The 16,103-nt window shown below is 35.9% G+C and overlaps 1 protein-coding gene across 3 annotated transcripts in view; it reads left to right on the forward strand.

The window, feature by feature from the left end:
* LOC110992761 (ecdysone-inducible protein E75) overlaps positions 1 to 16,103 on the forward strand; it is a 67,644-nt gene that overhangs the window by 41,560 nt on the left and 9,981 nt on the right. For 2 of the 3 annotated variants that reach the window (XM_022258710.2, XM_022258713.2), the window contains exon 2: positions 15,870 to 15,958. In XM_022258710.2, the coding sequence (XP_022114402.1) occupies positions 15,870 to 15,958 (89 nt within the window). Of the gene's footprint in view, positions 1 to 13,239; positions 13,601 to 15,869; positions 15,959 to 16,103 lie in introns of those variants that run through there. The other variant, XM_022258712.2, reaches the window with a different exon arrangement.

Consider the following 16,103-nt stretch of genomic DNA (forward strand, 5'->3'; position numbering starts at 1 on the left):
AAAGCTTCCTATATAACGACATTGTCAAAGATATGAAAATAAAACACCCATTCATTCTAGGTCAACACACCATTTTGCTATGAAACGTCGTTAAGTCGTCGTCTATAGCTGTGTAAATAGCTTCTATCTAAAATCTGTGGTAAATTTTTACGATAGGCTATATGACTTATTGAATATGTACTCGTAGTCTCATAACCCCTAAATTGGGAATTGGCCCGGGACATTTCTGGCTACACTTTTTTCTTTAGGCAAATAGCTTAACCTTATACACCTCATTCGCACTGGCTGGTTTCCTTATGATTTTCTTAACAATACGAGCAAGTGAAAACATAGCACAGAGCATAATAAACTATGGATTCTGCCAATCTGTTTGAAAATACACTGGAATAAGGACACTTCGCCCTAACAAATCCTATTTGTTGACATGATCGCTCAATTGTTATTTAAAGGATCTGCGTAATATATTCTGTTTACCACTGATGAAACGTGGTAAAGATCGTATCCTTATGAGTGGCATCTGCGAATGGCCTGCTCACTGTTAGGTCGACGTTCGCCGGCTGAGGTCATCGTCGCGGTAAGAGCAAGCGCCAGCCAACAACAGACGATATATATAATTTATTATAAATTCTAAAACATTAATACAATTTTAAAGAAATTGCCGGATAATCTAATACTACACCGTAAGGTTAATAAAAACACAGTATTTTCATATTTTTAACATTGACAAAAGTAAATAAACATTTACTTTGCTTAAACACAATTAAATAAAATGATAAAAATATAATTATAGTTAATTCTAATATACCTAATAACTAAATTTTCTCGATGTTACATTTGATTTCTTAAGATGATGTTACATTCATAGTTCAATTTAAACAACATCAGCAGTTTAATAAAAAATATGGGAATAATTTTAGTAGTTATTCCAGGTTAATAGAAAAAATATTAGTAATATAAACATTATACATGAATAATTTATTGATTTTGTCAGTTTACTTTCTTTGATAACTGATTTAGGTCAGTAGAAGATTAAATATTAGTTTTCGTTGCCCTTACGAACTTATCACTTGTTGTGACAGCAATAGGAGATTGTTAATTATATTTGTTAATAGTAGGTTGTTTCTATGTCTCGAAGACTCAGTTTAAGTATTGATCGATAATTGATTACAGATATACCGACGGAGACATTTTGCCATTTGGACTGTTTTGGTTGACGCAACTAGAACCCCCATAATGTTTTTAGTACCGCGACGTTGTACACATTTTATTAGTTAAGGTCGAGTTTTAGAAATTACCACCAACAACAAAGATTTAGTTAAAAGTGAGGTACATTACAAGAATTATTTATAAGCTTTTACGGCAATCTTATAAAGGTAGGAAAATAAGGAAGGAATCCTTTGACTAGGTATTTTCTAGTGCTTACGCGTACAGAATCGTCTACGTGAGAAGTGAAGGGGCGTAGATACATCAGCGTGACACACAGGCAATAATAATTATAAATACGGAGGCGTCATTGAACTCGTGATATTGCGAAACAACGGAAACCAGTCCAGTCCCCCCTCCTGATTGCCTTCCCCCCCCCCCCCCCCCCCGTTTGCTAAACTGCGTCCCGCGCATTCTATACCTGTTGCGAATATTTAAAATCCTAGATTAAGTTGACATGCGGTCATTTTGAACGTGACCAGAGTTTTAATGGTAAACGCATTACATCACTAGCTATAGTCAGCATAAAACTTTTGATGCAACTAATGTTCATTATATCAACTTCATCCATACTGAAATATAGTGAAATTACAATATGTAAGTCTAAAACTAGAGATTGCGCTTTGGTCACATCCCGTTAGCAACACTGAATTATTATTTAATTGTTGTCAATTAATTGTCTTTAAAGTTGAAGAATGATGATGAATGATGAAATACATTCAAATAACTATACGTATTATAAATAAATATAATTTTAAAAAACCTATGCAACACGTTACAATTAAGGTATTTTAATTTGCATAAATAAACTCTAATAAAAATACCCTATTTAATTCCTACGTTCTCAATACTTAGGTGCATATTTTGTACCGTCCTATGATTCCTTAGATAAGTTCCCGTAATATTACATCGATAATTACTCATATTATGCTATCCTTACAACATAAGTCGACCTAAAAAGTGACGTGGCCGATAGTCAGGGACATCGGCCGAGCCTCATTCGCAGGAATTGCAGGTAGGCTAAGGGGTTAAAGAACTTGAGTGCACTATATCAAATACCATTGAACCCGTCCGTCCCGCGCACTGCACCCCGATGCGTTCTACGTACGCTTCGAATCCTGTGCGATTACGCGTTACGCATGCGTATGTCATTACAATGCGATACATTTGCGACACGTCAAATGTCAAACGAATTTTTTTTTTTTTGGAAACACATTAGTTTTTCGAGTAATGCACTAAAGATGTATAAATTAATGGAAAGCTTAAAAGTAGTGAAGCGAATTTTCTTGTCTTATATTCGGCATTCTATACATTTTGTCATTTAGCTAGATGGGAATATAAAAAGGTTCTTTGACACCTTTAATTAAAACTTTGTGTTTCCAATTTATAAACATTCTAATCGGAGTCATTATTTTAAAAACTGTGAGACTAACGATAATTTAAATTAGAAAACGAGTTTTCTTATGTAATATCGAGAGCTAGGTACCAGCAGCCATGTGTCAATAATCAAGTTTAACTGGTGGAAAGTTCAAAGAGGGCATCGACATCGCGCCTGCTATTGGCGGCGACTCTTTGGCGTTCACTCGCTAGAAAATCGCTAATTCGCATTACACTTGATACTATACTCCCGTGTCACTCCCCTACCAGGAAGACTCCAGTATAAAGTTTCATAGATGCGCCGCGATTATCATATTTCTGCCATACGGAGAGCAGTGAAATTTTTTGCATCGTGAAAGTTATCGCAAATCCGCTTAGAAATTTATTGATCCATACAATGATTTCATATCAATACTTTTACATTGATAAAACCAAGGTAAATTGATAAAATGTTAATGAACCTCTTGATGAAGTTTGGCATCACGTATTACCGTATGCGTGATGTCAAAATTATATTAATCTAATGAATCTTTAACGAAATTAAATTTCTTCCAAAATAATAATAATGTATAAAACTTGTATCACAAAGCACAACAACATTTTCTAAAATAAAAGAGAAGTTTTCATTTAGTACTTCATAAAAATACGCAAAAAAGAAAAGCGCAACTGAAAAATAAATATGCTTTACAACAGTGCAGTTCTGTGTATAAGCAGTGCACAAATATCTAGTCCATCGAGCGGCCTGCTGACCGCTGCTGGAACATTTATCCAAATCGCACGCCCGCGATTCCCACAGACCTCAAACGGCTGTTGAGAAGCTGCTCAAGCAATCGCAACCAGTTTTAACCGGTTATATATTATGAAGCACTCTTTAAAGGGATAAGGCTCTATTATGCCCTGTGTGACTAAAGGATCTGTACATCTATTTTGGGAATAGGTATATTATAATTTGTAAATATGACCTCACACTTATAAGCGGTATTAAACTTAGGTGGTCCCTGTTGTCAATTCAAGGATATGGTTATAAGCCGTATAATATAATTTCAATAGTAAACATACAATGGCCGCGACTTCGCTTGTATTTTTCTCGGTTAATAATCATGTGTGTTTCTAAAATGAGACACTTTTGTCTTTACTAACTTGGTATTGTTTTTATCTATAATGTTAAATATTATTTAACTACAATTATAAAAGTTGTGGTGTCGATAAAAACATTATGGAGGACCTGGATATTATGGAGGAGATAGTCAACGAACTTAAAACTACAAATACAAAACTAGATTCAAGCCACATTATATTAGCACATAGAGCAGCTATCGTCACTTGTTTGTCGAGCTATGTGCAGACCTTGAGATTTGGCTCCGGTCAGTGGCCTGAACGACGCGCACGAATATTATAAAATTATTATGATCGAAACGATAGGTACGTAAGCCTATTGATAAATTGTTTTGAAGAACATCGGTTATTCTATTACAATTAAAGTCAAAGATTTGGAAAAAGATTAACATAATAAAATCCCATTGCCATGTACTCAACACATGCCAAAGTGGCTAAAATATATACGTACGGTCTACATAATATTCAGGTACAAGTTGTATAGTAATATACTCTCAAATTATGAATGATAAAAAAATTATCTTTTAAATAAAAAACAAAGATTTTATTATTACAAAAACATAACTTCTATAAATTAAAAAAAATTGTTTCCTCTCCGAAAACCTATATTAGATGAAGAATATTTCCTCTATATTGTTACGTAAGTTTCGTTACATATTATATATTGTATATGGTTTTTCATTAAATTACTTATGCTGAACTTCCGTTGTTTGGAACTTTCTGAATTCTGCAAGTGTGTGCGTTAGGTACTTAAAAACGTACCAACGAATTTCGCAGATGTGTTGGTGCTGGCGATTGGCAATTTTGGTAGCAATTTCAAGGACAACCGGATCAGTTTCAGTCGACAGTCAGTCACCTTCGGCTGTGAATGACACCATTTCGAGCGTTGACCCTCACCATTTCCTGTGAGGGAAAATAAAACCGTCTTTATTAAAAACACGTACAACATGTTATTTAATAGTACGCTAACATAACATAATAGTTAATGTTAATTACTCTAGTATCGGTGTCAAAAACCGGCTTTTTACTGATATGCCTAAGTTAACAGTGTTATATAATTTTGTTGCTTTATATATAAACAATTTCTTTCCTTTTGTTTCAGGTGAGTGTTTTCGGTGAATGCGATTTTCGGTAAGATTTTAATTCCCGAGCAGAATGCAAAAGTTATGATTGCAGTAATGCGTTCTCGTTAGAGCACAATGCACCAGGCAGCAGTGGTGGAGTCAGTCACCCCGGCCTAACGGGGCTCGCCCTTACTCGCTTGCAACTCGCGAACTGCACTGCCGTCATCGCGTCGCAATTGTCGTGCAATCGCTTACTAATGCTTTTCCAACTGTATTATGAACGCGAACATGGACATAGCAAACCCCTCAGAACCAATCTCAAGAACAAAATAGAAATTGACCCAAAGTTATTTCTACGAAACGCGCACATTACGATAATGAGGTCCGAACACAGGCACCCCGCTGTCGTATAGTAATAGTAACAAATAAATGGACCCGCAAATTGTCACGGCTATTTGACATTGTTCATGTTGTGATTGTTCACCAAAATGTCGTTAAAACTTTGACACATGTAAAATCCTATTAAGTTTCAACGTCTTTTTAAACTTTAGGGAAACAAAAAAATAACTAACGACATTAATAATAAATGTCTGTGCTTAAAGAACGTGATTTAAAAGCGCCAAATGTAATATATTACTATAATAGATTATTTTATTAATTTAACTATATATTTTGTCACATTAATAAAGTAAGAATACGATTTTGTGAAAATATTGCTAGATATCCCGCTGATATTTTTATCATTAAGCTGTCCATATTCAAGATCGTCCCTCGATCGAGATATCGTTTAACTCAAAATACAATACATCATGTATCTGGGAATGTCGGTTACGAATTCGCACGACAAAAGGAAGTTAAAAACGAATCTTTCAAAATTTCATCCCTTTTTTGCTCCAAAAAGATTTCGATTAAACAATAATTTGGTTTTTTACAATTTCTGGAAGAGTTGAAATCGCGAAACTCGCACAAAGATACACATACAAACAAAAAATACTTTACCTGTTCTTGAAATCGGAGATGAATAAAGGGGTACGTCGATTCGCGTTGTGATTTTTTATTGGTGTTACCTGCATTTTTTTGGCAAAAGGTTAAAATAGAAATCCTTAAAAATCGAAACTGAATGGGAGCTCAGCTTAGGGTTAACGCAGTTGATTTCTTTTGCTTTGTTATTTTGGCAGATGGCATCAAATGGGTTCTTGCTCTCTGCTCTCAGGACAATATGTGGGTCACGATTGTGACCAGTGATTTTTTTATTAAATCACGGCTACATGTTATACGTTATTTCTTAGTATTGTAAAACTTTCATAGCCTAGCTATTATTCCACGGTGAGCTGTCTTGGATTGTGTCTAGTTGGCGAAGTTAGGTTTTGCAATGGTACGACCATTGTAGACAACCGTTACACGCACTTGAGTTGACTGCACGCTCTTCGGTCGCCGACACCACACTTATTGTACATGTCTCCAACAACTCATTTCAGTTAATATTTATAACAAATAGTTATAAATATCAAATGAAATGAGTTGAAACTGAAACCTTTTTAACTTATATATATTTATTTATATGGATAACCATGTAATCACGCTTTACGTATAGGCACCGTGAAGATAGATGAAATAAAAATATATTTGAATTTTTATTTTAGTTAGCTTTATTTTATTTTTATTTTTAAATTTAATTGTCGTTTCAATCTATTAAATTTTTATTTCTAAAAAATATTTTTTATAAATTCAATATTGATTTTAATTATCATAATATTAAACAAAATATGATCACAATCTGAATACAACTTTCCAACCCATTTTCATACCCATTTAATAGACACATTGATTTTTTAAATAGGTTACGCCTTTTAAAGGGTTAGAAATGAAATGGCACCTTTTATTCACAGATGCACAAAACATATGTGTTTGGCACACGAAAGGCACGTGAACATTTTCACTATTGCAATTACTAAAAAAATCTACCACAAAAGACTCAAAAATTATAATGACGATACCTTACAACTTTTTACTAATAAGATGGTGCCGTCTGCTAGCGCGTTTCACTTTGGTTTCTCTGTCAGCTGGGCAAGAAGGAAGTGAAAACATTCAAAAGAAACTTTTTATTATTACTATAATTATATGGTTCTTTATTTACCTCGTGCCTAAGTTATGGGATACAAAATCCAATTTTTGGAGGAATGGCATTATTGTTTATTACATATATATATACACAATATCTAAGCTACGCTAATATTATTCAGACACTCAAATACTATATTTTTGTATATTTAGGTAGGTATATTCATAATTCGTATTAAAAACCAAATCTACCTATATGTCTAGTTATGTTCTATGTTTAGGGATTGCATAACATAAAATAGACAAATAAACAAATCGATATATAAACCGGTTATTACATAGGTACTTTTATACTTGTTTAAAGATGAAAGTTATTACTTTCTCCTTTCTCCAGCAGTCGTCTTACAAAGTTTGGTCATATAATTAAAAGGAAAGAAATTTAAATATAGAAAAGTAATAAAATACACCTTTGCCGTCCGCATTTGTTAATTTAAATCATATTTTTCAGTTTTTCTGAATTTAAAATCGGGAAGCGGCTCTTTGTCTATCGAAATATGGAAGGTGGTTACTTAAAAACCGATGATTTAAATAAAGTCAAGGATCATTTGCGTCGCAAACAACCGTGGGGTCAGTAGACTCGAGCGCGCAACCGCCGAAATTATCGCGGCATTACACGCGCCGCGCGGCCAACGAACGCACCAAGGCCATGGTGTACCTAAACCTCCTCCACTCCACTCACCTCCCCCGAAACTCAAATTTAACCTCTAATAACCTTACAGGCTTTATCTCAATGTCATCTTCATGCACGGAAAATTTGTAAACTGTTTTCAAATTTGCACTTAATATTAGCCATTGTTTTGGCATATTGCAATCGGCTATTGAATAAAAAATTGTGTCTTGTTTAATAAATAATTGTTATGTCATGTCCAATAGTTTTACTATCGTAATCTATTTAGTGCAATTAGCAAGAACACAGTAGCCAACTTTCGTTGTTATAGGCTACAGAAAAGGGCGAATGCGTAATTAATGTAGGCCGTAGATCCATAAAGGCAATAGAGGCTGGGTGCAGATGAAGCTTTTCAACGTAGGCGCGAGATGAGAGCGCGAAAGGTGGATGGCGGGTGCGGAAGCGATGGCGGGTACAGAGGGGCATGATGGTGCGGGACGGCAGGTGGTGGCGTCAACGCGCGGCCGTGAACTTTCTTCGGACACGTTTTCAGGAACAATTGCTGCGCAATATCTGTTTCGACCTATCACAGCCCCTTTACCTACCTACCTACTCTTCGAGATTACTTGACAATTATTTAATAACATGGGCGTCAAACTTAATCAAACGTCGGCAAATCGAAATTTGAATGCGTGATTTTATTTTCCGTCAAACGGAGTCATCACACCTTTTGAATTATTAATTATTGTAATTTGCAGACGTAGAATTTGCCAGCAAACTTGAATATTGGGAAAACAGCTTATTTAGAATGTATTTAGTTCGAGTTCAAGTGTATGTATTCGCGAGTAAAATTGACGCAGTATCTGTCAAAAAATCAGGACACGCCTGTATAAATCGCACCAAATTTCAATCTATTACAATGGGCCAAATTTAAAATAGAATGTTTCGAATAAAAATTTGGCGCAGTTCCATATTCGATGATCTTGAAAGTTGTTTTGATCATTACAGTTTCCAAGTATAAGCAATGAGTCCCTTGCTGTCAATAAATAAAAGCGGTACAGAAAAGTTGTTGAACAATCACTTGTTATCTATAGTAATGAGGGCGAGTAAATGTAACAGTAGGAAACAAACACACTTCCTCATTCTTGTCCCTGTTGTGTATTTGTGTGTAATGCAACGTAACGCGCACACAACTCTGGCGCATTATACAACCGAGTGCATCAACTGTGCGCTCGCTGCGCTCTGATTACTCGTAACAACACATAACATTTCTCCTCAGTTGCACCAATTAATCGACGAATTACATATTGAAGTGTTATATTTAAGAACAATTATTTCTATTACTATCCTTTCTAAACAATAATTTACTAGATCATGTTTGGTTAGCTAATAGTAATTGAATAAGAGAAAGCAGGAGCCTTTCTCTTTCTTCTTGACTCTCTTGATCTTGATACATACAATGTCAAGTGTCAGTTTCGTACTTGTTTTGGGGATATGTCAATCTTAAATGAACAAAACTGTTCGTCAGATTTCTAAGTATGTAATGAGTGGCGAATTGTTGTTGTCCTTTGATAGGAGCAGGAAGTTTTATAGAGTAAAATATCAAGGTAAGTTGACGCGTCGATAAAGAGGGAAGACTGTAGTGAAAGGAACTGCACCCCATGATCTTGAAATGTACCTGTTATTGCCATAAATAATGTATACCGGTTATACTTTGGACACTTACCTACTAGTGACATTTCCTGTATACTCATTTGTTGTTGAAAGTAACTTATAATTGGATTTTAATAGTCTAATCAGTACTTATTTTTATTATAAAATAATCATCTTGATTAGAGTAAGGTTATTGTAGTTCATTAGGCACATTTTTGTTATTTTCTTCGAATTTATTAAGTATGGCGTCAACTTGTCAATAGGATTTGTTGTGTTAAAAATTTCCATTAATGTGGTTGTAATGTTATTTGTGACCTTTTATATTATTAAAGCTAACAAAAATAGATCTCGAGTACGGTGCAATCATTATTTCCTCATATCGTTTTACCTTGGAAACTGACGTCTGACATTGTGGTTAAATTAGTATAACTCCCGACATTGATATGCAATATTATTTGGACAAGGAAGTACTAATAATTCTTTGATTGTCTACGTACCTAGTGTGACAATGGCAGACAATTAAACATGACACATCGTTTACATTAAAAAAACGACAGTTTCAGATGCATGTCAATTTCATAATAAAATCATTACCAACAATAAATACAAGATTTTTAATAGCCTTATGACGTCAAATGATTGTTTATGTCCGGTAATTGGCCCAGAGGAAAATTTCGGGGTTATTGAAGTCAATTTACCGAAGAAAACTGAAAACGTTACTCCAAACGTGATTATTTAATCTGGGGCCCCTAGTGTGGTTCGTTTGTTCTATTAAAGCACCCGGCTGGCCTTGGCCTTGGCAGTTGCCGAATCATGCAGAGGTCGCAGCAAATGAGCTCGTCCGGATCTCGCGGCTTGTATGTTGTTTTATTTTAAATGGCTATTGAGAACAAAGTGATAAATAACATGAATCCTATCCCAGTAAGCTGAGAACGAGTCATTTTGTTTACCAAATGTAGTTGAATAAGTAGTATGTGAAGCGAACACAGTCTTTTTCATTATTAAGTTTGATTCGACGTTATCGTCTGGACTTAATTTTGATTTATTTTAACTGTATTATTTGTAATTTTGGAGTTACCTAATTACACATTGTATGGTTAACAATAGTGATTAAACCATTATTTAAGCCATTTTTTAATAATATTTTCAAACAGCGTATTGTTAATTTTTGTTGTTAAACAGACGAAATACTAAAAGAGTAAATTACTACTAAAACCCAAAACAGCCTACCTAGAAAACATAGATAGTAACATAATAACTACTTGATAAGATATGCGATTCGATTGTTGCGGGCTCATCGTCAACGACGTCGTTGTAGGGGTAATTGACTTGCTCTGACCTCGCCTTGCTTCGGAAAAACTCGCACAAGCTCGGCACTCGTCGCCTCCACAACTATAAGCAACCCATTTTTAACTGACTTTAGAAAGGGAGTGATTTTTATTCAATTACGTTAAACGAATACTTGAAGACACACGTGCCTATGATGATTAGATTAGGTTTTCAAACATGAAAGGAACGATTTAAGCGACAACGATATTATAGAGGTTCCAGAAACACAATTCAAATTGACGGAAGATTTCCATAGTTTCATTCTATTGGGTAGGTTAATGTTTTTAAGAAAGTATAAATGATAATTTTTTAATATCAGCTTAAAATGACACCTAATAACGTAAACAATATCGTATTTGCATATAATTTCTTAGTACTTGAGGCTTGTTGGGTATTCAGGTTTCGAGCGCACAAACACCGGTCTCGGAGACCTTGACCCAAGCTTACATCGCAAATGTTTGGCTCCAAACAAAATGCCGACAGAGCTCATCGTGTCTTCTTAGAAGTCGATACAGTTCATATTTTGTCAAAACAACTGATACGTAATAAGATCGAATATGTGTGGTATAAATCCGTAAACTGCTTATACCTATGTATTAATGCATATTAATACTTAGTCTTTATCCTTCGATTATCTTACCTGCTTGAGATTCAGCTCGTCAATAGGTCTGAAGCCGCCAATTTGCGCAGTCTATTATAGGTTTTAAAAAGCTATCTTCATAGCTTCACCCGATTTTACTTGTCCTTGCTTTCCAACAACACTCAATTATTTTTTAATTCTTAGCTTCATACAGTTACCTATATTTATGGGTCGTAAAATGGATGTGCAATAAATTATGCACTAAGACCCGTTTCGCCAGTGGGCTCGGCACGCTTGGCCCATTGTCCCAGTGTCCTTGGTTTGTGTCCGCGAGAAGGCCGTCTGCCCCACAATTGTTACATTTGACTTTACAAAGGGCGACTGCTAACGACCGTTTATTTAAAATAATATCTATAATTAGCATCTAAGCCCTCTAACTAACTCCGAATTTGGACAAAATTTACAGAATAGCTACTTAATGGATAAAAAGTATACTTTCACTTTTATAAATTTTTTGCTCCGGAAGAACATAAGAGCTGCCGACGTTTAAACAATGAAGAAGTCGAATTTTTTTTATCATTTAGTCTGTCTAATCCCTAATATCAAGAACTGGTCACAACTGACGAAGTTAAATACACATGTGGCTTGCGATCAAACCATTTTTTATCCCAACATGCTTCAAATTCTACAAAGAATTAAAAATCTTATTTCGTTGTATTAAAGTTGAATATTATGCACATGAACTACAACTTAAAAACACCATGTAATTTGATGCGTTTGATCCAATAGTATCAAAAAAGTAGGGACAACCGCGACGGAAGGAAGTAGAAAAATTGCTTCACTTGGTTAATGCAATTTTTTTATAGAAATACACATATGGCATGGCACATTGTAAGTTTTCATTAGTAAGCGTTCGCTGCTGGATAGTATTTAGTACAATTCCGTCCTTGTAATTTATACAATATCGACTCCATACTCGAAAATAGTTGATCTAAAAATGTGATCTAGGTAGTTGGCATCGTCGTAAAAGATTTAAAATGAAACAAGCAAGACAATAATATATTTCAGTGTTCAGTCACAAAGCGACTGCGCGAACGGTGGCCTTGACCGGCCTGCGCCAAAAATTACAGTTCATTCACCTCCCCGCCGCCCACCACCGCTCTTCTTTATCTCGCATAAATAACTTTCCTCTTCAATGTGATTCCAACTTTATTTATTCTAATATATGATATAAATTACAGTAGCACGTTACTCTTCAAGACGTTATATAAAATTAAATCATGTAAGCACATATCGGTTAAACTTGTTTATCAATAAGCATATTCGATGTGTTGTCTCGATTATTTTCGTTGCAAACCTTATCGTTAGCAATTTTCTCATTTAAGTGTTTTGGCTTTCTATTTTTTTTCTACTGTGATTTGTCGTTACATTCAAATTTAGAAGATCTATAACTGATGCTAATTGAAATTAACATAGAGGACATCTGAAGTATTACATTATTTTTTTTTCAATTCTAAATAGGATTTGTTTTAAATTTTGAAATTTTACAATTACGTATTATGTAAGTTTAAACAAGGCAGTTGTCCATGACAGGCAACTGTTTGTGTATCTCTAATGTGCTATTTCTGGAGGTCACAATTTTAAAAGGGACATTCAAATTGGGCATCAGGCAAGTAGGTTGAAGTTCCGACGGCAGCGGGTCAGTCCGTCACGCGGCGACCTACACAGCGTTCGCCATCCATTAGCTCGATTTCGTGTTCAAGTTCACTCGCGCTCCATCACCAAAAATATTTTAGTAGTGTGACGCAACTACGGCTGCGTCCCACTCGAACGCTCCGCGGAGTGCTCAGTCCGCACCGCTCTCACGCGACCTTGGCCGCGGTGAGCCCGCAAGGTTCAGGTCTTCGAACTCGCAGCGCGGTGAGGTTCGCGGGAAGGGGACTTCTGATCCTCCAATGGTTCAGCGCGCACGTCCGCGCGAGCTCTCTATTGGTCCGTCCGCGTCGCGGCAATGACCTCGGAGACCAGAGTTTGAAGCGCGCCGAGAGACAGGCTTTACAGTACAATAAAGCCTAAATTCGCTCGGCGGCTCTCCACCCGTCGTCGAACCGATTGTATCGCACAGAGCCGCGATCATTTTGCAGACTTTCACTCTTAAGGGGAGACTCGAATGGCTACGACGAAAAGTACGTACGGCGCGAGCTCAGTTCGTCGATCGAGCTCGAGTGAAACGCACGCGGCGCGTGCAGCGACAGTTTTCTAGGACGAGCGACCTTCATCCTTTGCTACGTGCCGGCCGCGCGCTTTGCCTGTGCACTCCTGTCCTATATCCAGTTGTTCAGTGAACGGGACGTGTCTTAGAGCTGTCGAGCTCCGATGTGGCTTACGTGTTGTGCAGTGTGGAGGAGGACAATTATTATTGTATAGTTAATTAAGGACTCTTAGTGATGTCTCCGGATAGCAGTTACGGGCGTTACGATACGCCGACGCCAGTCGACACAAATATGATGAGTCCGGTGCATAAGGAACGGGAGCCAGAGCTCAATATAGGTATAGAATTATCTTGCTTGATTACATCTACCTTAACTCTTAATTCAAATTAAATTTAGCAAAAATTTGAAAAGTCCTATATATCAATTACTATAAAATTAACAATGAATGAATTAATAAATCGTAACGATATGAAAAAAAAAACTTAAATGTCTACTATTTTCTTTTAAAGCGATTTGATTTTAGAATATAATAACTTCAACGTGCGTGAAAAACCGTCTCTGACAAATTCAGACGGCTGCTTTTTACGAAATAATAATAAAAATGCGACTCTGTACATTGTCAAATAAATCCTTTATTTGTTAATATTGATTAATGATTTCTTTACATTTAAATAATGGGGGTAAAAACTATTATACACATTCGGAACGAATAGTTGATCGATTGAATGTTGATAAAATGAAAAGAAACAGTAAAACAATTAATTTTAACACAGTGCGAAAGTTTTTACAACATAATTTCGACCCCCTTCAAAATCAAAGGGGTTCAATATTGCGTCAGCGGGGATTCAACGTTAATGATCTTGCGATAAAAATCGATTTATCAATTGTAAAATTCATTTATTTTGTTACATAATTGTCATAATACTTAAAAAAGCTGTGGGAATATATTGGCAGGGTTTGTTGACTTACACGTATTTATATAACCGTCTTATGACTAGGTTCAATGTTCTAATGTCAGCTTCCGCCTCGCTGTACCACTTTTACTTTCTACAAGTCTTTCACAAAACCAGTTTTTACGCTTTAACCAGATACATTTCACACATTTCTTTGCTGTATTAAATTGTGACAATAAATTTACTAATATAATTCAAGTTTGATGTGTGGAATACAAGTGTATACATCTCATTCAAACCACAAAACGTAAACATCTTTAACAAGCATCTGTATTTATATATGCATATTTTCCGTGGCATTACCTACTTTTGAATGATAATTATTAGTGCTTGAGCTTATACATATAAAAAAATATTTACTAACAAACAATATTCGGACTAATATCTAGGGCACCATAAGCCAATCAATGTGTTTGTGCGCTTCAATGCCTGTTCGTGTTACGCGGTCGCAAGACTTTCTCGTGCACTTTCCTTGCTCTTTAATAGACGTAACGAGCGACTCTCACACGAGCCAATCAGAAAAACGTTTGCGTTGCATCACACGAGGTGAAGTTGCTGCACGCTACTTCTACAATTATTATGTCTTAGATGCAACCACTTTCGCGGGTCTTTGTAATCCCCACTCATTACTCGAAAGATGACGCCGAATGTAGATTGTAAATACGGGAGCCCGCGAACGCACCTAAAAGAAAGTAACGTCATAGAAAGCGAGCGCTAGGAGCATCGACCCGAGGCGAAGTTGTTCAGAAATAGAAAGTTTCAAAAAGAAGCCTGCTCCCTGAACAAATAAACAAACATGGGCAAGGGAAAAGTGAGAGCGGTCGGGGGAGCCGAACAAACGAACCTGTTTCCTGATCGTAGCCCGACAGCGCGTCCTTAAGATCCTCTAATAACATCTGACGTCACACCTGTTGTGGTCAGTTTTTTATCTATCACTGACCTACTAACCAAATAGCTTTTGTCATTAATTGACACATTAGTCTGTAGTTATTGCGTTTGTTATTATATCAGCTATATTATTCTTATTGCATTAAACTAAACATAAATTATGTAGGGAAACGTAAATATTACACAAAGTGAACATTGAAGGGTCAACGACTTTGCTCAAATGCAGTAAAGACTGCGCTTTCTAAAATAACTATTCAGTGTCACCAACGCATGTGACGAAGTTACGTCACGGCTTACACCAGTTATGGACTCTATATTATAACGTATGTAACACATGTTAATAAAGAGAGATTTTTGATTAATTCAGAATGATGAACACATTGGCAGCTTTCTCTGAACAAGAGATTAGTAACGTCATGTTATAGTAGTAATTATAATTAACTTCTTATTACTTGTCACGCAACACACACCATTTCTCACTTAGATTATCGATTCAATATGACCCATGTGCGAACAATGTATCGTGATAAACAAATATGAAGTTTAAATAAGTAATATAAAAATGACTTTAACAAAGGTGATTCTTAGTTGAACGTTCGGTCGTGCAAGGTTGTTTGAATCATATTCTTGGGCGAATGTCATGAGTTTAGTGCTTTGGTAACGAACAATATTGGCACGTAGGATGTTTAACATACATTTACAGCTCCGTAATCAGCACAAAGTCAACATCACGATGTTTACTAAATGTGTTATGTTTTGTTTCAGAGTTCGATGGTACAACAGTGCTGTGCCGCGTATGCGGTGATAAGGCCAGTGGTTTCCATTACGGCGTGCATTCCTGTGAAGGTTGTAAGGTAAATATCAGCACTGTCAAAATTTTGAATTTAAAAACATTATTAGTAATATTCTTCACATGCTCAATTCCACCGTTGACAAGTCGTTCACACGCCATCACTTACTTGTGTACCTATGATCGAACAGAATGTATGGAAATAACAT

Source organism: Pieris rapae, chromosome 7 (assembly GCF_905147795.1).
Source record: "Pieris rapae chromosome 7, ilPieRapa1.1, whole genome shotgun sequence".
NCBI lineage: Eukaryota > Metazoa > Arthropoda > Insecta > Lepidoptera > Pieridae > Pieris > Pieris rapae.